The 26364-nt window shown below is 39.6% G+C and overlaps 1 protein-coding gene across 2 annotated transcripts; it reads left to right on the forward strand.

Moving 5' to 3' along the window:
• Positions 1-2771: 2771 nt before the first annotated feature.
• On the forward strand, positions 2772-14675 carry LOC103715319 (ubiquitin-conjugating enzyme E2 27). Of its 2 annotated transcripts, XM_017844751.3 has the most exons (6): positions 2772-3187; positions 3966-4073; positions 9743-9791; positions 13970-14129; positions 14215-14304; positions 14387-14675. In XM_017844751.3, the coding sequence occupies exons 1-6, from the start codon at positions 3004-3006 to the stop codon at positions 14492-14494; spliced, it is 699 nt and encodes a 232-aa protein (XP_017700240.1). In that variant the 5' UTR covers positions 2772-3003; the 3' UTR covers positions 14495-14675. The 2 variants fall into 2 exon arrangements, with proteins under 2 accessions (XP_017700240.1, XP_008801125.1); XM_008802903.4 differs by lacking the exon at positions 3966-4073 and having other exon boundaries at positions 2774-3187.
• The last annotated feature ends 11689 nt before the right edge of the window (positions 14676-26364 follow it).

A 26364-nucleotide genomic window follows, 5' to 3' on the forward strand; every position in this document is an offset into this window, starting at 1 on the left:
AATTGATGGTATCCATTTATCAGTGAAAGTTTCTCCATCCAAATAAGTACTATATATTGGCTGAAAATAATTTCTACACAAAATGTTATGGCCTATTGTGATTTTGACATGCATTTCATTTTTGTTTGTGCTGGATGGGAGGGTACTGCTCATGATTTGGAAAGTTATGTCGAGCAAAGCTTTGGCTGAATCTGAGTTAGGAAAAGTTTTAGGAAGAGCCGTCGACGGAACGCCATAAAGTCCCAATTCTCAATTGGAAAATGGTAGAAAAATAGAGTCAAACTCGAAAAATTAGGGCGAAAAACTTGGGATTACGGGAGAAAAAAGTTGAACCCATTGTCAGAAAGATACTTCGACTGATAAGGGTAGAAAAATAGGGAAGGACGGAAGGAGCGGAAGAGTGGAAGAGGGGGAGAGAGGAAGGGTTTTCTCGTCTGATGATCGGAACGAATTAACGGTGGAAAAATAGAGAAAATAGGGATGCTTGTGGCTGACTTTGTCTGAGGAGAAAAATAGGAAAGAACGATTATCTCATCCGATAATGGGAATGGGCGGGACCAAGCCCATACTTTTGACACCCTTTTCTATTGAAATCCCGCTCCTTGGGACCACAGAGCTGCGAAGATGGGGGGGCTCCTGCGGGTCTACCATTGGCCATTCATTGGGTTACTGGTTCCGGCACGGTCGTCCATCGGCTTGACCACAGTACAGATTACCGGATCGATAGACTTAAGACACGACCCTGCACGAGGGAACCCGAATATGAGATGGGATTGGATGAGTTTCATGGAACCTACTATCTTGTTGATTTCTATTCCTGCATTTCACTAGGGAGAGTGCTTTATTTACTAATGATAGAATCATTATTTGCTTTTTTAGTTTCCTTTGTTCTGTTTCCAGTAGGAAAGGGAGTCGAACTCAGAGGTGGAAACTGGGGAAGAGCGAAAGAGCGAGGGGCATTTTCATTAGTGGACAAGAATGGTTAAATATCGAAAGCCCTCTGGATCGGTTGTTATAAAACCGATCCATAGGGACCAAATGTTAATGTCGGATTCAAGGATGGACTGACCATTAATTTCTCTATTGTTTATTACTTATGTAGAGATACTTTTGTTATGGCCTGCTTTTGTTTGCCCAGAAACACATTCCTCACCGAGATGCACTATTAAGATGACATTTGGATGTTAGAAAAGTAGATGGAGAATATTGAGTACCATGCCCAACTTTTCTTATCAAAAACAAGTCCAAATTGTCGTGGCTTCCATGCCTATTCATAATTTTATTAGAAATCATGCAATTAAAGATTTTGAATTTCAACCTTTTGATGATAAATGAGGATCTATTTTCTTCTGTTTGTTTTGAAATTAATGAACTATATGAAGAACTGAGTACAGAGCAAAGCCAAATAATGGGTAACCGTGAGATGGATATTCTGTGTGATCGTATTGCTACTCTACTTATAGCTCGTTGACTTCTTTTCTTGATGAAATTATTGAGAAGTTGGTTGTTTTATTTCATATTTGAGCAAACTTGAATGTTGCTTCTTGTATTTTTGTTGCTATTACATCAAGAATATAAAATACTTTGGTGACATTAATACTTAATGCATATTTGAGAACTTGTTATGGATATAGTGGTATTAAATATATACTTGATATTCTATTATATCTAATATTGCACAGATATATTTTTGAAATTCAATAATTTATCTAAACCAACTTATAATATCTCATTGCGTATAAAAAATGCAGAAACAAAAAAACATTGAAAAAAAAAGATTCTTAAAATCTCACTTTTGTAAGTATGATTGTGTGACCGTATATTTTTTCTAAAAATTAGTTCCCAAAATATTATATTAATAAAAAATTAATATATAATAACAATTATAATATTTTATATCAAAATATTGCATTATACTATAAATATTATATTATATTATATCATAATATATTGATATGTTATGTTATATAATATCAAATTATATTATATTATTATGCTATAATATACAATATAATATTAACTATATAAGAATAATATTATATTATATTACAGTAATATTGTACTATATCATATATTTATGTATTAATTCATATTATATTTTATTATGCTCTATTGTATAATATGGTCATTTTGTCATATCAAAAATACTTTTTCAGTTTGTTTGTCAAACACATATTAAAGTTCCACAGTATTTTACAAATGTAGTTACCAAATAACAAATAGTCTTTCATAAAAGTTCTACTTCAACAAAGTTCCACTTTAAAAAGCTCTATTTCTAAATGTTCTATTACTAACAGCTCTGCTAAATGGGGGCTAAGTCATTCAAACTTGAATTTTTGTTATCAAAGCTCAAATCAAACTCAGATAACTTGTTTCAAATAACAAGTTGCGCTTTGGGTAATTAAACACTTGACTAAATTTCAATTGCTTTGTTTGGAGTACTAAACTAATTAAACATTTTTAGTTCTAATTTTGAATAGTTGCAGTCATGGTTAACCAATAGTCTTTAACTCATTAGGTCATAGACGACATGAGAGCATCGACATGAGAGCATCGAGGCATCAATAATCCAATAGTTCATTAGGCCAAGAGGAAATTTAAGCACTCCATTTGAATTATTGGAAGATGGACTGGTCCATCATGCTCACAACTAGGCCCAACTGCAAAATCAAAAGAGATCCTCTATTTTGTCTCCATTAGCCAGATAAACTGTTCCGCAGGAACATCTAGATCAAGCCACCCATACTCGTCTACTCCCCTCCCCTCCACTCCAATAACCTCCCTTTAGCACTGTTTCATAATTTTTCCTCTCTCTCTCTTCTCTCTCTTTCTTTCCCTCTTCTCCCATTCCTTCCCAAAGAAGGGAGAAGGAATCCTCGAATGCGGAGCTCTCCTTCTCCTCTCTCCTCCAATTAGGGCTCTTGGATCTCCTAACCGTCTTTTTATCGGAATTTTTTGATCGATTTGAAGAGTTTTGGTGGGGAATTGATTCGATCGGGAGGGATGCTGGACGTGTCGAGGGTTCAGAAGGAGCTGGTGGAGTGCAACCGGGACAAGGCCATCTCCGGTGTCAACATCACCCTCCATGACGGCGGGAGCGACCTCTCCCACCTCTCCGGCACCATCACCGGTCCAGTCGGCACCCCCTACGAGGGCGGCACCTTCCGGATCGACATCCGCCTGTCGAGTATGGATCGGTTTCTTCCTTTTTCTCTCTAAATTTGCCATATTTGAGGGGTTCTTTTAGCCAACATTTATATTCAGAAGTTGGGTTTCTCGGGACTAGGAATATCGATTCAATTTGATGCTCGTGGCTCTGTAAATTTTAGCAAGAATTGATTTGTTGTTTGTCTTTTTTGGTTTTAGGTTGATTCTGTGATGGAATGCATTCTTGTAGGGTTTTACTGCATGATTGTTGGATACTGTTATATTTATTTGTAATACTCGAGAAGCTCAGTATCTTTTTGTTATGGAGAGGGTGAAAAGACGAAATATGATAATTTGGAGGTCAAAAACGTGCAATCTTGAATCAGAATACGGTTCGGTGGCAATTTGATTATGGAAGTATTTGATGGTCATGGCTTCTTGAAACTATTTGAGGGTTTTTATGAATATCTAATGTTTAAAGTGGCTCTGGAGTGGCTTCTGGAGATAATGATCTAATTTATGGCTTTTATGAATATGTGATGTCTAAAATCTTAGTTCTTGCAGAGGAAAATAACGGGTGAAAGTTCTTAACTGATTCATATTAATTTACTTCAGATTATCTCCTTGTGGTACAATAGTGACAATACAAACTACACCACCATGGCACCTGTCACCTTGACATAAGATAAACATTAGTTCGTTTCAGCAACTTTACACTGACAATACATTTTATTTTCATTTTTTTTATTTTAAAATATTGATAGCAGGCATCTTTGAGATTATTGAACGTCATTATGATTGAAACCATGTGGAACCAGGGGAGATATACAGCAAAGACTGCACAAATCTGAAAGAATGGAATTGGAGTAGATTGACATTTGTGGAGGTCCTCCCCAGCATGGGAAAATGCACAGAGCAAGAACTATGTGAAGCTGACTAGACCTTTAACTTTGTTAATCCTCACCTCCTTTTACTCTATTCTTTTCGAAAGCTTTACACATTTTCTACATTAGAAAACCAGATATTTGGCAGCATAGATTACATATTTCACTTCTTTCTAGCACTCTTCAGCCAGAGATTGTTCCAGCTCTGAAGTAAGACATGAATCTCTTTCATCTCATTTCATCCATGTGAAAAAGTCCCAACCTTCCTTTTACATAAGCAGCCATATGAAACCAAACAGAAGATTAAAAAAGAATTTCATCTTTTTTTTTTTTTTGCACATGGCAACTTATATAAATAAGTTTCCACCTGCACTATAAAAGAAAACCACACATCTGGTCTTTCCCAATGCCACCGATGGTTTACTGCCAGTGAACATCCTTTGACCCTAGTAATTATTAAAGTTGACATGACAGGATAACTACTACTTGAGAGGTTCCTCTTTGAGTTCTTGTTTTCTCTCAGAAAATGGCATACTTTTGAAAATATCTTGGACCAGATTGACATGGCTCATGATGGGATCCTTAATATCATTCTTCAACAATTAGTAAGCCTGCAATCCATTTGTAAGTGCAACCTTTTTCTTGTATCATCAACACCCTCTTGCAAGTCTATTCCAATTTCCAATCCAAGACAATTACTATAACATGTCTACCAGCATGTGGGGTGTTTAGGAAATGGTGCTTCCAACATGGTCTAGACATCCTTCCAGATTTGACATATTGTAAGAGTAACTCATCACAGTCTTTGGTTGTTCACTACATGGAGTAGTGCCATTTTGAAACTAAGGTTGCTAGCATTGCCTATGGTTATTAGGAGGTATAATCTGCAATATTGATGCATTCATACTTTAAAATACTTTAAAATGCTAATTTCTAGGTAAAACTTGAAGGTACATCATCGTTCATCATACACAAAAGTCCTACTTTGAGCCGTCAAGATGATGAAGCATGATCTTCATGACAGCTTTCTTTGTTGCTTAAACATTTATTTGATGCTATGGTATTGGCACTATTCTATACTTAATGCTGCAGAAGAAGACTTCTAGACAATAGAGGCTACAAGAAATATAAACAATTGCTGAATAATTTAGACCTAGATTGATTTGAATTTATTGTTGTTTTATGTTCTTCTAATTTTTTGAATCAAATGTACATTTAGAGTGTAAACAGAGATACAGTTTCGGATATAAGATTCTAAAACTGTGAAAAGATTGCAGGTTAATGGTAATAACTATGCAGTAGATCAAATATATGAATAGGTGGACAATAGAGATAAAAATGATTGTTAGAAAAGGAAGAGAAAGAAGAAATAGGGGAAGACAAGAGGAAAGAAGGGGGGATGAAAAGGCAACAGGGGGGCTTTTTGAGAAAAGAATTATCTTTGTTTCCAACCTTCCCCAAAACTGGCATTACATAGACCCGGGATCCCCTATTTATAACAATAGACAAACCCTAACACAACCTAGATCCCCAAACTACCTCTAAAAGCAGCTGGTCTGTTTATGGGTACTTAGGGTTAACAGTACTGTGAATTCTACTGCAACATAATGGGGATCATCAAAACCCTCAAACTAGGTCTGAGATCTTTAATCTCAGCTTTTAACCACAAATTACCCGAAAATTGCAGGAAATCTACAACTAAAGTTAAATATAAAAGAGGGTTTAAAAGTATTTTGCCATTCAATACACCACTTGACCAACTTGATTCTTTCTTTTGGGTTTTTTGCAAGTATACTTCTACACATATATGAAATTACATGTATATACTTGCAAATTTACTATTCATGTGTGCACTTCTAAATTATTTTTTTGCATGCATACTCTTATAAATATTTGAAATTGCATGTATAAACTTGCAACTTTACTATTTGCATGTATACCCTTATATAAAATATTTCTTTTTGTATGTATTTCCTCGGAAATTTACTATTGCACGCATATCCTTATAAACAGTTTTTTTTTTGTGTGTCTACGTTTATTGAGTTAAGGGTGTACACACAAGAAAAATAACTTATAAGGGTATACATGCGAATAGTAAATTTGCGAGGTTGTACATGCAATTTTAGATTTTGTAGGGGTATATATATGAAAAGAATACTTCATAAAGCTATTCATGCAAATAGTAAGTTTGTGAGGGTATTTACGTAATTTCATATATTTATAAGGGTATGCATGTAAAAAAACTCTTCTGATTTTGGCTAAAAAAATAACCTTCCACATATTGTATGAGTTTGCAATTACCCCTCTACATGTCGAATTGCCGTAATGTCAATATTGCATTTTTCGAATTGTTGCAATGTTACTCACCCTCCTCCCAAATGGAGTTAGAGCTCGCTCACGGTGGTTACTTGTTAGCTGATGCGGGCGTAGTTCGTTGAAGGTACCTACTTGTTAGTTAACATGGAGGTAATTAGGTGTTGATTGGATCTATTATCACCATCATCCCTACGAACAGAATCCAGCTCCAAACTCCATCCCTAACCCCATTCCCTCCCCCAAGCCTCCTCCCTAAGACAACCACCCAGCCTCCACAAGTGACCCCCTAGCCACCGCCACTGCTGCCCCTATTCCCCCCACAACCCCTACTCTCGTCCTCCTCTCCTCCTCCATCTTCATCTTCTTTTCCCTCTCCCTCCCTTTCTTTCCTCCTCTTCTCCCTTTCTTTCCTCCTCTTCTTGTTCCTCTCCCTTCTTCTCTTTTCCCTCTCTTTTTGGAACATGGGTGAAGTTCTTCAGGACTTGAGCAGGTGAGTGGTGGGGGGATAGTGGGGGGAGGGGTTTGTTCCCACCCACTGGTGTTCTAAAGGTGGTGGAAGGGTTTGAGAATAGTCAAGAGCATGATCTTAAGGAGGTGGGACAAGAGGTTTTAGGGTTTTGGGGAAAATAGGTTTAAGGCCTCATTCGGATCACCATCAGCAGGAATAACTAGGGGTGCAAGTGGGTCGGATCGGGTCGGGTCATGAGTGACCCCGACCCGACCTGATTTCTTGTTCGGGTCCGAATTTTGGACCTATACTCAACCCATTTGAAGATCGGGTCAGGTCGGGTCTACAACTACAATTTTTGACCTAGCGGATCATTCGGATCGGGTCGGGTCCATTTATAATCCGGACCCGACCCAAAAAATTCGGGTCCGGTTTTTGTCCGGGGATGGTTCGGGTCTGGATCTGGTCAAATTAGCAATTTAGTAAAGCACAAAAATCTCGCCCCGCCCTCCCTTGCCTAGGTGCTGACCTTCTCTCTTCCCCTGCATCCCAAAGGTGAAGAGCAGCAGGATAAGAAAAAAGCCGCAAGAATCCCTTGCCCCCCCCCCAAAAGACTTGCTCATTGCAAAAAATGAGATGAAATCCCACTCCATCTTTCTCGCTCCTAGGAGCAGCGATGGCAGCAGGAGCATCAACATCTTTGGCAGGCCCAACGCTCCTTCCTCCTCCTCCCACGGAGGTGCTCCAATGGCTGAAATCTCTTCTGTTGGCTCCCGAGTACCACCCCACTTAGGCCGAGTTCTAGGACCCCATTGCCTACATATCGAGAAGGAGGCGTCATCCTTTGGAATCTGCAAGATCGTCCCCCTGCTCCCTGCTCTGCCTAGGAAGACGACCATCGCCAACCTCAACCGCTCCTTTGCCGCCCAAGAGCCCAATCCCAAGAATCGGGAGATTGCGATTCGAGAGAGAGCAAATGGGCTTATGGCTCTGGCTAAGCTTGGCCGAAAGCTTAATAAAGTAGTGAATGAGTCGGACTTTCGGAGCGACTTGGGCCTCAGAGCGATTTCTCCTGCGGGCCCAAATGGGTGATCCGGGTTCGGATCGGGTCGTTGGGTAAACGATTCAAAATTGATCCAAAAAATAATGGGTCAGGTCGGGTCGGGTCTGGGTCAGGTCAAGATTTAGTAAATCCAGACTCGGTCTGAAAAATAGAATGGGTCCAATTTTAGAACCCGGCCCAGCCTCACGGGTTCTCTAAAACGGGTCAGGTCAGGTCTAACCGGGTCGGGTCAGGTCGGGTCACGAGTCAACCCGACCCATTTGCAGCCTTAGTAATAACACAGTCGATCTTAACATAGACATCGTGGACAAGGGGGACAAGTGAATTGAAGCACTTTGAGACAGCAGAGCAGTGGTCGAGGGACCAAACATCAGCTACCTTGTTAAAGATGAGGAGCACTAGAGAGTCAGGTATCTAATCAAAATGGTCTTCATTGAGGGACGGGTTGGTATGAATTCAGGTTTTGGACTGCATTTTCTCTAGAGCGAGTTCATACATGGGAATTTTACTTTGTTTGATAAACTTCAATATGATCAGATTATGGTTCCCTTCCTTTCAAATTCAGTAAAAGCTTAGAACACCCTTAGAAAAAAAAACATTTTTATCTATAAATAGGAGAAAATTCTGCCACCAAGAAGTCGAAACGCCCAAACCTATTGGATTCAAAGATCTGAAACAATTAAAGAGAATGAAATGGTGATGATTGGAGAAAAACACTTTATGCTTATAAGCATGACATTTAGAAAACAAAACAGCTACTTTCTCTTCAAAAATTTGAGGTGATAAACCTTTTTGAATTGGAACTACTAAATTTTCCACCAGAGAAACCAAAAATAAGTGCTCTGATATGTGGTTTTTGATCCAAAAGTCTGAAATTACTTCAAAAAAACTTATAATCTTCAAAACCATAGAGTTAGAGACCAATAGTGAGCGTTGGATTATTTCGAATCAAAATATTTAGAAATTACATTAAAAACAAAGTTTTACAACCTTTGTAACACTAGATTTTAGAAACACAAAGAACTATTTTTACCTCCAAAAATTAACAAAAATCAGCACAAACTCTACCACCAACTCGCAATCTATAACCAAAAAAGAGAGGGAGAGGGAGAAGAGGAGGAAGGAGAGAGAGAGAGAGGGTAAAGAAGATGAAGAGGGAGGAGGAGAGGCGAATGGGGAGATGGGGGCAGCGATGGTGGTGGCGGTGGGGTTGCTGGTGGGGGCTATGTGGCCATCTTAGGGAGGAGGGTTGGGGGAGGGGATGGGGTTTGGAGGTGGGTTTTGTTCATGGGGGTGATAGTGATGACGTCCAATTATTACCTGATTACCTCCACATCAGCTAACAAGTAGGCACTTTCAGCAAAGTACACCCACATCAACTGACCAGTAAGCATTGTCGGCGAGCTCTGACCCCAATTGGGAGGAGGATGGGTAACATTGCAACAATCCAGAAAATGCAGGGTTGATATTATAGCAATTGGATATATAGAGGGTATTTGCAAATTCATGCAAAATGCAGGGTTTATTTTTTTCCAGTCTTTTATTTTAGAGTCATGCTATATATAACCATGTCAAAAACTAGCACTCATGCATCCATTTACTGAGAAGGCAACCAGGTTAGATTCAAGTACACAATAGCACCTTTAAATATTTTGATTTAATATTTGTGTTTAAATTTAGGATTTTCTTTTTTGTAAAATGTTTTTTCTGTTAATGATTATTCATGAAATTAAACTTTTACCTGGGGCTTGTTTGGTAATTATTTCAAAAAAAAATTGTTTTAGTGTGTGAAGTTTATGCAAATAAACTATGTAATTGAGGATCGTGGAATTTTAACTGAAGGTTTTGAGTTCAAAATTGATGGTGGATCTTCATAATTGGCAGGTGCCTATCCCTTTGAGCCTCCTAAAATGCAGTTCATAACAAAAGTTTGGTAAGGAAATTCTCGCTTATTGTGACATTTTGCTGGCTACGAGCTTCATCATTTTGTTTGTTTTTTCATCGAAGTCCTTTCCTCTAAATTACTTTGAGAAAACTATTAATCGTTGAACTTTATAAGTAGTTTATAGCATAATGCAAGACTTTTTCTGCAATGTTATTTTTCTACTTTGCATGTGATCTGCATACCTCTTGTTAGTTTGCATTCTAGATATCTAAAAGCATGGTCCATTTTTTGAAAATTAAAAAAGTTGATATGATGAGACCCTTGAATCCTACACAGTTGCAATTTAAATTTCTCTTTCTGCACTTTTGTGTATCTTTATTTTATCAATCTTTCTGTAGTCATCACTCATGTAATAACTATTAGCCTAGTGGCACAATAGTATGGTTGCTATTGATTTGTGCACACCACCCTTGATTTTACAGTTGATGTATCATTTTTAAATTCAAGCAATTTGTGTCATGAATCATGAGGTATGGGACATCACATTTGACAAATGGAAATGTATTACCAAATCTAGAGAAAGCAAGGTCATGAGGCCCACCCATTTAACTGACAACTTCTGATGGTAGATTGATACATTATTCACTGTTCAGTTTTGAAAACAATCTGGTATAGGCAATCAGTGCTGTGGGATAATAGGGTGGAAATTTTATAGGTGGATAATAATGAGTACAATATACAATTGCTAATTCTGGGTTGTTTCTATGTTGCCCAAATCCCTATTTAATCTGGATCAAGCTTCTAGTGATGTTTTCACTCATGTACATCCAAACATTTCTTGCTTCATGACTCATTTGGAAAGAGCTAGAACTTGGTCTCAAATGACACAACTTGATTTATGTAAAAGGGTGGGGGGAGGTTTTGGTTGAAGAATTCCTTTTGGAAATATTTGGCTTTAGAATTTTTAAATATTTAAATCACCGATTAATTTGTCATATCATTGTTTTATGAAAATTCTAGGCTTCTAAATAATTCAAGGTGACAATGTCTATGTACAATTGTAATGCTTTCTTATTCTCTAGTTTCTGAGAACCATTCGAGTGCATCTTGCAAGTCATGGTGCTAAAGGCCTTTTATGATTGTGGTGCAAACGTTGCCAGCCTTTTGGTGTTAAACTTTGAATTTCTTCTCCTTCAGATAGCGCTATTATTTGGTAGAATTTTTTGGATCTGGCAAGACATATGACAGTAATGTTTATTAAGAGGCTTAGTTTATAAAAAGCATTTTTAAAATCTGAATACAACAACATTTAAAGGAGAGATATTTACAAACCAAGAATACCTGAAAAGCTTGGGAATGCTAATAGAAAGGGGGAAATTAAAAAAAAAATAAATTCACAAGAGGTAAAAGGTATAGATAATGCTTGCATTCGTTAAGAAGGCAGCTGATTTATTGGAAGCTAGTGAAGAGGTGAAGATGGCATCATTTGAGAGAGGAGACATTGGAATAAGAACATTCAACCAGCTTGAGAAAATTGAAGGGGAGGAGAAAGTGAAAGTTGATTAGTGAAAAGGCTTATTGCAAGCCAAAATGATAGTGAAAGGGATGCTCAATAGGTATATGCATAACATTTCTTTTAGTGTTAAAATATTTTCTTGTTCCACAACATGGTTTTTGATATGGTTTGGTATAGCTATGGATTTGAACGAGGTTGATATGATTTTGTGAAACATACACCTTTCTTTTTGAGAATTGTGAAGGAATCATTTTTCAGATTTTCTTGTTTATTTTGATACATATGGTTATTTGATTGGCTGTTGGTTGAATACATTTATAAAATGGTACGTTTTACAAATTTGCACTTTAATTATTTTAATAATTAAGTTAAGTGAATGAATATTTTTAATATACTCAGTACACATTATCACAAACAATTGATTCACAATGTGGCAGTGTTTGAATCTTTCTCAGGGTGATGTAGCCTTGTTGAGATTTGAAGGCTACATGATTTAATTCTGCAGCAAATTTTGGTTCCTATTTGGATTTATCTGAATTATAGAACAATCTTCATGCTTTCGCTCAGTTGGAACACCTATCAGCTTCAAAACTGAAGAAAGATCTGCTTCTAAAAGAAGAAAACAGCAGAAAGCTGATTGAGATATGAAATGTCTTTGACTCTTGCTAGATTTTTATATGGCAGAGTGAAGATATAAGTGATAATAGAAGAGAACAGGGAAGAATAGATATGATAAGAGAGAGAAGAAAAGAGAAAGTATTTAGCCACATCTATTCCAGAAAAATTTCGCATACAACTCCAGCAATCGGCAGAATCAGCTGGCTACAACCCCACTTATAGGGGCCTGTCACTAATCATAGTCCTACCAGGTCTCCTTTAAAGGGATATGAACTAATTGCAAAGAGCTGAATAAAACCCTTACTGAAAGCCTTGATTGGCTGCTCTTTCCAATTCAATCAGGGTTCCTTAAATTAGTCATGAAACTGAAACAAAATAAGTGACTAAATTACCCCAATATAAGCCTCTGTTATTGTTCACAGTACTGCAGCACGAACGGTACCTATGAATGGAAACAGACTATTAACTTCCAGAAAGAAAAAGATACTGAAACGATGCCTAATAACTGAAAATCAAATAAATTTCAGCAGCTTAAGCTTCAAAATTCTGATTGCATCTGAAGGTTAGTACCATCAATGGTAAAAGTCCTAGGCCTCCAACCTAACAATCGAACAGTTTATTTTATTCTCTATGGTTGCTTTCTCAGGATTGAAAACCCAAGGATAACTATCCTTAACCCTTTATATCTTTAAACTGCTTTTTTCAGGTTAACTGCAACCCAGTCAACACAGCATATTTTGCTATCGGAGTTTATTTGTTCTGCAGGTCTCTAATGTTTTCCAATATGTTGATAGCCTGGAGAAGTTGTAGTTTAAATTTCATCTCAGCGTAACTAAACCAAGCCTTAATCCCGAACTAGTTGGCATTGGCTAATGTAGTTTAAATTTCATGTTATATTGAAATTTATAGATTTTTGGTCATGTGAATTTGTATTTGTTATATTCGTCAAACAAGCAAGTTCTTCTGAAGAATTTTATTAAGCATGAAATTATCCGAGTATTGCAGTACAATGCCATTGAGGGTTGTGTTTGGGTTTGTTTTAGCTTTTAGTTGGTGCCTTGTTGATCAATGTAGTTACCGAGTCTTGCTTTATTTAATTCATCATATGACTAGAGGAATTCTGGAAGGTTGCTCCTCGCTTTCACGAGATTGAACTTTGTTGCCAGTAAGGTTGGTCTCTACCTGCCAAACGGCATTAGTTTTTAGTTTCATGACAGCTTCTTTGTTCATCCAAAATTGTCTTTCCTCAAATTTAACACCAATTCACAAAGGGGTTAATGTCAAGTTGGGAGCTGGTCCATGTGACTAGTGGTCATGGTTATAGTTAGTACCTCTGTCATGTTTCCTTTCTCCACGTTTTTTGTGCACAATTGTTAAGGGTTGGTTCCAATTTGTGAAGATGACCAGCAAATATCATATCATACATTATGCTAATGAATCTGAGCTTATTAATGGATTTATTGTTAAGATTCAAGGTGAAGCGAATTCACTAAAATTCAAGACTTTCGGTTCAGAAGTCAGGTGTTATGGGTTGGCATATGCTTCTGTAGTATGAAGTTTGGCTGCATGACCTCTTTGATATCTGGTGGAAGCAAAGGTGTGAGGGGATTTCTCATTTCAATGCTTAATGACTTGCATGTCTCTAGCCTCGTGTTGACTAAAGTCATTGCCACATGATGTAGCTCATTAATAATTTGCTGGACAGCTTTTGGTAGTTCTACACTTCTACTTGTCAACAATCATCAGTCATGTCATGTGTCTGGGTACTGGAAACTATGTACATTGTGTAGGGAGTATTGCTTCATTTTTTAAAAAATTCTGTCTGAATACAGTTCAGTGTTCTTTGGATATTCTTGTCCTACATCTTAGAATGAATTCACAAATTGGAATAGAAACTCATATTATGTTGCCACTTCTGTAGCTGTGTTTTCCTTATATTTTGTTTGTAAGTTCTGTCCATCATTCAGAAATACAAGTATGCATTATGAAGGCTTTGGCATTTCGTATGGATTTTATTTATTAAAAGTAAACATAATTTTCTATGATATGATTTCATATCATGCTCCATTTCTTGTGCCTGTCGCTGTTGAAGGCACCCCAACATTAGCAGTCAAAATGGAGCAATTTGCTTGGACATTTTGAAAGATCAATGGAGCCCTGCCCTCACTTTGAAAACTGCATTGCTCTCGCTGCAAGCTCTGCTGTCAGCACCCGAACCTGATGACCCCCAGGATGCTGTTGTTGCGCAGCAGGTATAAAATTATGCTCCACACTCCTTTCCACCCACATGATATGTTAATTTTTGTATATATACTGATCACCCTTTACATCTTGCAGTACCTGCGTCAGTACCCAACTTTTGTTGCTACAGCTCGCTACTGGACAGAGGCCTTTGCCAAAAGGACATTAGTTGGAATTGAAGAGAAGGTGCACCTGATATAAATGTTTTTTGTGTTTGAATACCAGAGCTTGCAGGAATCTAATGAATTTACCTTTTTAATGATTTCAGGTGCAGAAGCTGGTGGAAATGGGTTTCTCTGAGGATTTAGTGAGGAACACACTGGAGAGTGTAAATGGTGATGAGAACTTGGCTCTTGAAAAGCTATGCTCAGGCTGAAGCCCATGCTTCCCAGTTCAAGGTGTAATATTTTTTAAATCCATCCAGACATATCATCTTCTCCCATCATCTTTATTCAGGTTAGCTTCTTAGTTACAGTTTGACATGAAAGAGGTTACTCGTGCACATGTAACAGACATGCTTTCTCATTAACAAGTTTCTTACCATAATTTTTCGCTTATTCTCTTCTATTCACTTGCATGATGATGTCTTCTAGGACATGGACAATCTCTCTCTTTCCCCCCCGGTACTTGGAGGCAAGCCTAAAAAAAAAAAAACAAAACAAAGTCTTAAGGATTTCTTTCGGGCTTTCTCCTCAATTACGTTTTTTTGTTGTTGCATGTTTTATATCTTTTATTTATCCAAGAAGTATGTTCGGAACTTTTGGTTGCTAGGCAAGGGGTGTGTTACTATTGGGGCAAGCCCCGATTCACTAGGTAAAGGAGCAGTTATCTCACCTTACTCTCCACGTAATCACCCGGGTTTAGTTGGGATATGAACGTGCGTTTAGTTCTCTCTCAATGACTTTACAAACTTGACCGGTTGACACCTAGGGTTCAATTGGAGAAAACTAAATCAAGTACAGCCAATAGAACAATGATTGAGCTTAGGGAGGAATGAAAGTTTAATCCTTTTGGACATTCTTTTTTTAATGTCTCTGTATGTAAAGGAGCTTCAGAGCCAATTAAGTTCTCTGCGGTTAACTTTTGAACCTTATCTTGTTTCTAATTTAGTGAAAGGTTTTAGTTTTCAAGCTTAGTGATCAACTAGATATGGCCAATAATCTTTATGAGGGTCCTTTAGTGGTCAATATCAATGGAAAGATGATTTTATGCTAGTGTAAGAAGAGTTTGATGTGCCCCCTCTTTCAAAATCCGGTTTCCTCATATTGGCGCTGACATTCTAATTCCTTTGGTTGCTATGGTTGGTTATACACTTTGTGTGGATGAATCAACCACAAATTGGAGTAACCTGGATAATAAACCTGCTAATATGTTCAACCCTACCAAGAAATCCTTCGATCTACTTTTCATTTGTTGAGGATGACATTTCTAAGATGGCTGTAACCGTCAAAGGATCAATCTTTTTTCTCAACCAACAATAAAATCAAGAAACTTCATGGAAGTTGCTCCAAGAACACATTTGGTGGGGTTTAATCCCAACTCGTATTTCTGTAGCTTGACAAACAATCCTTGCCAACTTTGTAAGTGTTCTCCTGGCTCTATTGACTTGGCAACCGTGACATTCACATACACTTCTAATTCCTTATGCAACATATCATGAAACAACACAATTATTGCTCTTTGATAAGTAGGTCATATGTTATTTTGTCCAAATGCTATAACATTGTAACAATAAACGCCCCAAGGTGTTGTTAACAATGTTTTCACAATTTTCCTCTACCATCTTGATCTAATTGTACCCTTGAAAACCCATCTGCAAAAGATAGCATCCCATTTCCTGCATTGCCATCCAATAGTAAATCGAGCTAGCTTTATTCAAATCTATCTAGTCCACGCAAACTCGAATCAAACCACTCTTTTTGATGACCAGGACAATATTCTCCATCCACTCAGGGTAATTAATAATTAAATTCTCGAATCAAAAACCTAATATTTAATTCATTACCTTTTCTTTAACCTTTAAAGCTAATTCCAGCCATAGCTTCCTTAGTTTCTGTTGGACTGGCCTAGCACCTGGTTTGGTTAGGTGGTGGTGAACCACAATCTCTGGATCAAGGCCCGGCATCTAACAAAATGACCAAATTAAGACTTCCTAGTTCACATGCAAGAAAGTGGCCAACTACTCCCATAGTTGAGGAGCTAACTTTTAGTTCCTATCTTTGGTCCTTCTAGGGTTTCGAGGTCGACTTCCTTAGTATCTTCGGTCGTACGGTCCTGTGGTTGCTCTTGCTCCTCAACTAACTATACAAACTCTTAAGGCTTTATCATCTCGTTCTATCTCTATATGCTTACAATTAAGCTGTTGAGAGGCCTCTCTTGTTATAAAGTCATCGCAGGATTAATGTATACCTATATGATACATGATGAAGAACAAGCAAAATATTTCTGATGATTTTGCAAATCTAGTTTACAGAAATATTTTATTTGTAAACAAAAAATAAAAAAATATTTTAAAGAATCGAGGGAGGAAATCGTGCTATGGGTGCATAAAAAACATTCCTTCTTAATCGGACCCTGGGATAAAGTAAGTTTTTTTTGGTAGGCATCTTGCCATAATATGGACAAGTAATCATATGGTTTTAGGCAAATATTGCAAATGTTGAGGAAAAAAACAATGAGCCTCTGAGGATTCATTTGACCCTTGAAGTCCTCACCGGACAAGATAACATGAATGGGCCGCTCAAGTCTTGTGCTTACCAAAGAGCTGCTTGCTCGCCTCCAAAAATGAAAACACCGAGGACTGTGTCGGTGGTATATTGATAAGAACATGATGGCAGTAATGGTCACAGAGTAACCCCATCTGAGATCTTGTCTCAGACCGCTGTCTCTTCAGTGCTATAGCCGATTCTGTACTTTCAGGACCCATTCGATTACTTTCTCCATCAACATGATTGCTTGCTCCATAATCATGTGTCTGTATGCAGCAATATCACAATCCTTTTTTTGCTTAGTGAGTATCCTTCATGATTTGGAGGCAGTGGGTGAAGGTGTTTGCGAGGAGGACCATCACTCTGGTGGAGGCCTGGCTACAGTAGGCAGCACAAAATAAAGCCATAATAATCTCTAAGTTTGTGAGAATATGTACAAATATATGTTTAGTCCTACATCGATTATTTGCTAGATAGATTTTAGGTATTTAGAAGAAATTTCAAAAATACTTTTCGACTAGCTATTTTGAATGATGTCCTAGATTGTTATAAATAGTATCAGAACGGATTCTGCTCATAAATTATATAGATTAGGGAACACTATAGTACCGATGACCACGGGCCGATCATGGTGATCTATATGGCGTGTGTTAGTCTCATATCGGTAATTCGCTCGATAGATTTTCGGTACTTATACAATACTAAATAATCTAAAAAATACCTTTCGGCTAGCTTGAGGTCTTAAATTGTTACAAATTTAGACCTTCATTCTCCCATCAACTCATTTGCATGATCTTGATTTGATCCTCCACCCATCAACTCATTTGCATGATCTTGATTTGATCCTCCAACAACCTTTAACCCTTGGAGTACGAACAATTATCAATTATATCTGCAGTCCCTTTAACTCCATCACATGTATCATTCTTAAGTACATGAACCACATTGTTTGAAATTACTACTTTTTTCTTTCGAGTGCTTTACCCCATTAGTTCGGGATGATCGGCTCAATTATACCTTGTCCATTGATGCCTCAATATTGTCTTGTTTTTAATGTTATTATCATATAAACTCATCATCATTTTGCTCTCATATTTGCTTTCATCCCTTGGGGTCTGTCGAGAATGTGGATAAAAAAAAGGTATCTCCTCAATTATACCTTTCAAGCTTAACAAAACTAAAAGGAGAGGGGTCATGTTTAGCGAGCTTTTGATTAGAATTCAACAAGCATAGTTTCAAAATCAAGCTTTTTTTTTTTCCGGTAAACCATCATCTCACTATATAGTATGAGTACGCCTCGAGAAATCACAGTACAAAATGCGAGCTAGGCCTTGCGGAATGGGGGTAGTACCCTCCCATACAAAAACTTCAGTATGATGTGCTGCAAAGGAGGTGATCCAGTCAGCCGCACTGTTCACCTCTCGAAGTACATGTGTGACACCAAAAGAGTCGAGCCCCTTCAAAAGGTGGCATACATCACGGGCGAGAGGATGTAGATCTGACTTGGTATGTCCACTCCTGATTCAGTCAATCACTACAGTCGAATCGCCCTTTAAGAGTATCCGCCGAGCCCCTATGTGCACTCTAGCATGAACGAGACCCTCCCACGCTGTGCGCAGCTCCACCACTAGGATCAACTTGTCAAATATGCGCCGTCCCCCTACCGCAATCATCCGGAGGTCATGATCTTTGATAACAAAGCCCACGCCACATCTACTGCCACTCGCTGAAATGCTATCATTAAAGTTCACCTTGAGGGAGCCAGAGGGTGGGGGCTCCCAGGATACCATGGGTACCATCGCATGCCTGGTCGCTGTAAGAGCCAAAGGAGGGCCCCAGATGTCCCTGTCATCCCCAGGTGGAGTCTCGGCTACAGCATTCGCCAGCTCAGCTGCATGTGCAAGTGCTCTATCTGCCACTAATCTTGGATAGAATCTTCTACCCTCGAATATCCTTGCATTCCTGTCCAACCATATGTGGTATGCCATGTAAGCCCACACAACTGCCCTCTGTGCCCATCTAGGTCTTTGCCCTGAGTCCCTCAACTGTCTCAAGAATGTCTCTGTGGAAGTGAAGGTGTGTCGGTGGGTCAGAACAAGGCCCCAAACTTGAAGTGCCCGCGAACATGTGAATAGTACATGGCTAATGGTCTCCTCCTTCTCTGGGCACCGCTCACAATCAGTGGGGATCCGAACCCCTCTCCTAGCTAGGATCTCTCTAGTCGGTAGGATGCCCCAAACTACTCTCCACAGAAAAAGGGCCACCTGTGGGTAGATTCGTAGCCGCTAGATCCAGCATCCCTCCACGCGGCGAGCAGGCCTCGAGTCCACTAGAGCCTGAAGCTCACTAGTTGTGACTCTAGCCCTCCCTAACATGCTCCAAATCCTCCTATCTACCGTCCCCACGGCTGGTAGTGATGTAGCCAGCACTCTCTCTGCTAGAGCATCACCAAAGATGCTGTGAATCCAGTCGGCGTCCCATCTGCTCTCCCTCGAACTGAGGAGATCACTCACTTTGCTCCCAGCTAGCGCTATTGGGTTGAAGAAGGTAGGCCATTTGGTTAACGATAAACCCGTTAGCCATTTGTCCTCCACTGTATCAATGCAACGACCGTCCCCCATTGCCCAGTGGATCCAGAGGATCACAAGTGGGGCCCGCGCACACATCTCCCTCCAGATGTAAGAACACTGCCGCCCAGGTTTGAATACATCTCCGTCGACCTGCTCTCCATACTTGGCTCTCATCAATCTGCTCCACAGCCCATCTGGCTCCAAAAGGTATCTCACCACATGCATGGTCGCCAGTGCCTCTTGCCTGGTAACGAGGGAGTGTATACCCAGTCCCCCACTGCTCATCGGCTGATAAAGAACCTCCCACACGAGCAAGTGGGTGCCTCCTCCACGAGCTTGCCCACCCCAGACAAAGCTCCATATCAATTTTTCCAGTGACCTCAGCATAGTAATGGGACCATAGTATTTAAGGGCAGGTATATAGGTATGGAGCTCAATACAGACCTGACTAGGGTGACCCGGCCCATCATGGACAAGGTGTTCGCCTGCCACCCCTCCAATCGCTGTCGGAAGCTCAACTGCACCTCCATACAGTCTCCCCTGTGCGACTGCCGGCTAGTGATGGAAACTCCGAGATATCGTAAGGTACCCTCCTGCTCGCGAATCCCTAAGATCGCTGAGATGGCATCTTTCGCATGCTGCTCAATGTTCGAACTAAAGCATATTGCCGATTTGGCCAGGTTCACCTACTGACCAGATGCCCTGCAATACTCCTTAACGACCCTACGAAGTGCCTGTGCCGACCTCGTACTCGCCCTCGCCATCAGCAGACAATCATCAGCAAACAATAAATGAGAGATCTAAAATGTACCTGTCGTCGGTCGGTAGGGCTCCACCACTCGGGCCTCAGAGGCGTTGCGTAGAGCTCTGGATAGGGCGTCTGAGCCGAGGATGAACAGCAGGGGTGACAGCAGGCAAGCCTGCCGCAGGCCTACTGAAGACTCGAAGAAGTGTGTGGGCGTGTCGTTCACCAAAATGGAGAAGGAAGGTGCCTGGATACAGCTCAACACCCATCTAGTCCACTACTGATGAAAGCCAAAGAGCACCAAGGACGGTGTCAAAAACTGCCAATCTTTTCTATCATATGCTCTCTCCATATCCAACTTGATACCCACTAGACCCCGTCTACCTGGAGCACGCTTGAGATCACATATAAACTCCTAAGCTATCAATACATTATCAGAAATGCTCCCCCCTCCCAGTGAAAGCCCCTTGCTCAGGACTAATCTGTTCAGCCAGTACCTATCTGACCCTCCTCATCAGGATCTTAGCAACTATCTTATAGAGGTTGGTGCACAGGCTAATTAGTCGATAATGACTAGGTTCAATGGCATCCTGGCCGACTTGAAACACTAAATGATGGCCTCGGTCACATCCGACCTAACTATGTGCTAATACCTCTTGAAGAAGATGGGGGGGAATCCATCCGGGCTTGCAGCCTTATCCTCAGCTAGGGACCAAAGCCTGAATCTCTACTATTGAGACTGGCCTGATCAGCTCCATGTTCTCCACATCAGTGACTCTCCTCACTGGGGTAGGTTGGGTGAGTGGCCCCCCGTCACAAGTCTGCTCTGTCCACCTGGACCTGAAAAAATCCTCCAATATCCTCCTAATCAATCCTGGATCATCGGTCATCTAGCCACTGCTCTCCCTGATGCTGTGGTCTCTGTTCCTCTGCCTGTGGATGATGGTGGCTTGGTGCAAAAATCTTGTATTGCGGTCACCCTCTAAGATCCACTAAATTCTCTACAAGGTCTCCTATTGCCGTAGGAGGGAATGATGCATAGCAAGTTGGGCCTGAAGTTCCCCCTGCTCATCGTCAATCAAGCCCCCTCTCAGGTTCTCTCTGGCCTGAATAGCTTCAATCAATGCTATAGAGAAGGACTAGAAGCATATCATTGATCGAAATGTTGTTGAGAGATGAGTCAAATTGCACACTATAATAAGGTACATCAGATGGATCATTGTTGACTTCAAGGAGCGGTTTTTGGTTGCAAATGCATTTACATCTGTAAAAATATTGATAACATGGATGGTGATAACAATTACCACATATCCATTATGCTCGAATTTTACTCTTTGGTGTAATGTGGAGGGTATGGCTTTTGTTTCACGGATCCAAGGCCTCCCTAATAAGAGATGGCAAGTGAAAAGGATGTGGAAGATCTGGAATGTGGCGGCAAATTTATAATGGCCGATTTGTATCTCCATATCAAACCTTTCAGTAGCCTCCTTACTCACGTTGTTATAACCATGGACACCTTGGCATGTTTTTCTCAAATTGCTCCAATTCAAACCAAGTTTTGGGGCAGTTTTGAGAAGGAAAATATTTAGACTTGACCCATTATCAATAAGCACCATGACAAAAAACGGATCACATTGGGCAATGATGTTCAAAGAGAGTACACGCTTATTCCCCTTAGGAGGTTGGTCATCATCGGTGAATGTAATCTATTTGGAGGCCATAGTCAAATTGATAATTTGTGTTGTGTCTTCAGGTCTAGCAGTGATCAGGTTTAGTATATACAAATTAAGCATTTTAAAAATTTTTCCTATAAACCTCAGAGACAGCTAGTAGATCCCACATAGAAATATCAAGTTTCATCTTCTTTAACTGCTATTATATGATACACAGTTAGCTCTTTGTTCCCCATTAAGCACTTTATTGGTTCAAAGTCTAGATAGGATATTTTATGCTAGTTCTTTTTCTTTCTCCTTCTCTTTCTTTGTCTCTCTCTGTATGACTATTGTTGCTGCCACCCCCACCACCTTCGCTGTAGTGCCATCAACATCATGGCCTCTACTATACTGCCGCCACGGCTTCTACCATAGCATTACCACCATTAACACTGCCACAACATCTTGGATTTATCCAGCACCTCTCATGACCACCTCAAATATAGGCTGTAGTTTTAGCATGTTTAAACTCAACGCAACTAAGTCTTAATCTCAAACTAGTTGAGTTGGTTACATGAATTATTTTCCTCCATTCTACACTATTTAAGGCCACACTTTCTAGGTGATATTTCTGATTTGTTTATTGAAAAAAATAACTTGTAGGCCTATCCATCGGCAAATATCTCTTTTATTCAAAACATTGCTGTTGCTGTGGCTGCTGCTGCTTCGATATAGATGATTCTTCCTCTTCTTCTTTGATACTGATTTTACTTCTTCTTCTTCTTCTTCTTTTTCTCAGGTTGCTGGGTAAATTACGTGACGGAAGGAAGCCATGGCAGTGCATGTATTAATGCAGTATATCTTACATTTTTGCCGAGTTTAGCTTGGCACCCTACATTTGTCGTGGGCTGGATAATGCTGGGCTGGACTGATGAGGATCTTATTAGTTTTATCGGGCTGGAGCAGCTCAAATGGGCCGTGACAACAAGTGACAACAGGTTTTCATCAGCATATCCTCAAAAAAATTGCAGCCGCTGCATCCGATGCGTGCTAGAATCGTAGTCGACGGTAAGACTCCGAATCACAGTACCCTTTGACTATTGAAAATTTCTGGAATTATATTGACCGTTTCCCAGACCAAGCAATACTCCGAATCGTTTAGATTGTTAAACTAATATAAAAAAATTATTCAATTATAAGAAACAATTGATTTATTACATTCACTCATGATGCTTGCAAGCATTTACTCTTGCCTCTTCTCTGTTTGCTTTCAAATGAACAAAGATATTAATAATTTTACATTCTTAATCTTTGTTTAATGCTGTATATCAAATTTTAAATCTATATATCTTTTTCGAATACAAATCCCTGTCCCCAGTTAAAATGTTTCAACAGACTGTACTCATTACTGCCAACAACAGGTAGAATCCATGCAGATTGTCTTGGTCAGATGCCTCACAGACAGAAAATTTGGTTTCTTAGGTCAAATAGGAAGAAAAAAAATGGCAGCAACTAGATCCAGTCCTTATCAAGAATGCATGTATATCAAATATGGAGATATCAACAATCTCTCTCTCTCTCTCTTTTTCTGTGAGTGTGTGTGTGTCAAAGGGGTTAAGAGAAGCACAAGCCCACCATTACAGCGACGTATTGGACCCTCCATCTTCTACGCGTGAGAGAGAATGTTTTGGCTTGACCATCCAATAGGCATGGAAGTCCGAGGAGTTGAAGAAATCTGGTTTGAAGATAGACTCGAAGTCATTTCTTAAGAGTTCTTGGTCGCATTATAGGAAGAAGAAACCACAGCAATAAGATTTTATCAAATGGTTTGGCTTAAATTTTCAACAGAGTAGGTGGGGAATTAAATTGTGACGGACGTGGCTGAGGACAAATTAGACGTCTGCCCTTTGCATGGTTAGAACTTGTTCCTAATTTCCTCTTCTTGGTCAGACTTGGTAATGTCATCATGTTCTCATATGCTGTCTCTGTCCCCTGCCATTTATCTTATCTCTGGGGATCCTACAGACAAAGTAGGTGAAGATGGAAGTTCTAATAATTAAGTTGTAGCATTTTCTATGCGAGATTGTCCTCAACTTTAGAGAAAATATTGTCTGAAGCTATATATTATAGTGCTTTTTTTTTTTTTTTTAAATTTGTTGTCATGATCATGAAATTGGGCAAATGCTGGACTAGATTGCATCTATTGCAACTAGGGATGCACCTAGTTATTGACTGAATGAACACCCAAGGTTGAATCTTGGAAACACATAGCTAGATAATTATGCAGGTTTGCATGTCAGAAAGGCATGGATGATGATGATGATGATAATAGATTGGAGAACATGGAGATTGTTCATGTAATATGGGAAGAGGTAAGCAATAGGCCATCAGTATTCAACGCATATATAAGATGTACATGATAGTTCAAGTGGGAGGAATAGTTGATGGATAGGGATTTATTGATGAGTGAGGTAAACTAGTGTGCATGCTTAAAATTATCGGTGGGTCAGGTTTGGATCACATTTGGCAATATCTATGTCTAAATCCAAGCTATATTTATTAGATCCAAACCCAAATCCAATCCCAATCCCAAATCCAATTAAAACTCTCCACTCATACCCAAGGTTGGGTATCATTTACAAATTAAGAATTTAACAAGTAGCTATGACCGGTCAAGAAGGATCCATCTTCTTTTATGGGATGCAGTTTGTCAACCTGTTAAGAATGGTGGTCTTAGTAACCACTCATTATCTGTGAGATAGGATGCATGGATGATGAGATATGCAGTAAAGTTCTTATTGGAGTTTCAAAACTTTTGGAGCATATCAATGAGAGTGAAGTATGGGGAGGAAGGATTAGCTATCTCTAGAAACCCTCATCGTAATGATTTAGGCTCCGTTTGGGGGAGCTTTTGAAGGGCTAAAAAGCACTTTCTAACCTTCCAAAAGTACTTTTAGATGAAATAGGAGTGTTTGTTAAAAATTTTTGAAAGCTGTTTTAGCTTTTCCAAAAAGCCAAAAATAGCTTTTTGGGAGAAGCTCCATTTTGAAGCTTTTCGGAGAAACACTTTAGGCCCAGTTGGAAAGCTGTTTTTTTACCAAAATATTCATAATAAAATATAACAATTACACAAAATGTCCCTTTAATAATTGTTTAACCAATTTTATCACATAGCTAGAAAATTTGTTATATTATGACAAATTGATTTACGCTAATAATTATAATATTCTATACTTTTATTATTGTATTATGCTATAAATATAATATTATATTATATTATATCATAATACATTGATATATTATGTTAAATAATTTAATATTATATTAAATTATTATGCTATAGTATGCAATATTATATTACTATATTATAATAATATTTTATTATATTACAATAATATTGTATTATATTATATATTTATGTATTAATATATATTATATTTTTATTATACTCTGTTGTATAATACTATGCATTGTCCTTTATAGTCATTTTGTTATACCAAAAGTATTTTTTCAGTTTGTTTACCAAACACATGTTAAAGTAGCACGACACTTTACAAATGTAGTTACCAAACAGCAAACAACTTTTTATAAAAACTTTATTTTAGAAAGCTCTACTTCCAAAAGCTCTACGGCCAATAGCTCCTCCAAACAGGGCCTCATTCTTTTGGAAAGACGCTATGCTCACATATGCCTACGCTGGCATTCATATTTAGATGGATGATTGGTGACGAGAGAACTATAAATATAATGAATGATCCATAGATATCTATAGTGCCTTTAGTATGTTGCCCATATATAATAGATTTTGAGGATCTGGATGGTAAGGTGGAGCAAGATTAGATGGTTGCTGATCAGTGCCGGCTCGAGCCTTAGGCGACCGAGGCGGTCGCCTAAGGCCCCCGGCTCATGGAAGGCCCCCCGCCCGACTCGTGAAGAGTCTTTTTTTTTTTTTTTTTTTGAGTCACATCCGAAAGCTGGCTGCAGGGTTGACGGGCGACGGCGGCCTGCTACAGTCCCCATCTTCCCGACGAGGCGACGGGCGCGGGCCGACGGCTATGCCTATGCTGCTGCCTCCTGAGAAACTGAGACAGGCTACGAGCCTATGATCCGTTAGGGGCCTGAGACAGGCAGAGCGGGGCGGGGTGCCGGGGCGTACGGCGTACCTTCCGTTCTCCTCTCAAAGCAGTCGGCAGAAGCCAGAAGCCGCAGAACCCTTCAAAGCACAAAAAAAAAAAACAGAGCGTACCTTCCGACTTCCGTTCTCCTCTCCGGCTCTCCCGATCTCCCCTCAGGCCTCAGTGCTTCTTCACTTCAGTTCTTCGGCAGTTCGGCCCTTCCCTAATCCCTAGTTTCCTTCTCTACCGGCAGCCGGGAGGCTCGACCGTCGACGGCTTGAGGCTCGACGCCTCGACCGCCTCTGCTTCAGACTCCGGAGTCCGGATCTCCTCTCCAGCTCTGCTCGCCGTCCTCGGCTCCTCTGGGCTCCGGGCTCCGGCTCCGGCTCCTCGGCTCCGTCCTCGGCTCCGAGCCTCCGGCCTCCGGCTCCGTCCTCGGCTCCGGCCTCCGGCTCC

This window comes from Phoenix dactylifera, chromosome 9 (assembly GCF_009389715.1).
Source record: "Phoenix dactylifera cultivar Barhee BC4 chromosome 9, palm_55x_up_171113_PBpolish2nd_filt_p, whole genome shotgun sequence".
NCBI classification, from domain to species: Eukaryota; Viridiplantae; Streptophyta; class Magnoliopsida; order Arecales; family Arecaceae; genus Phoenix; species Phoenix dactylifera.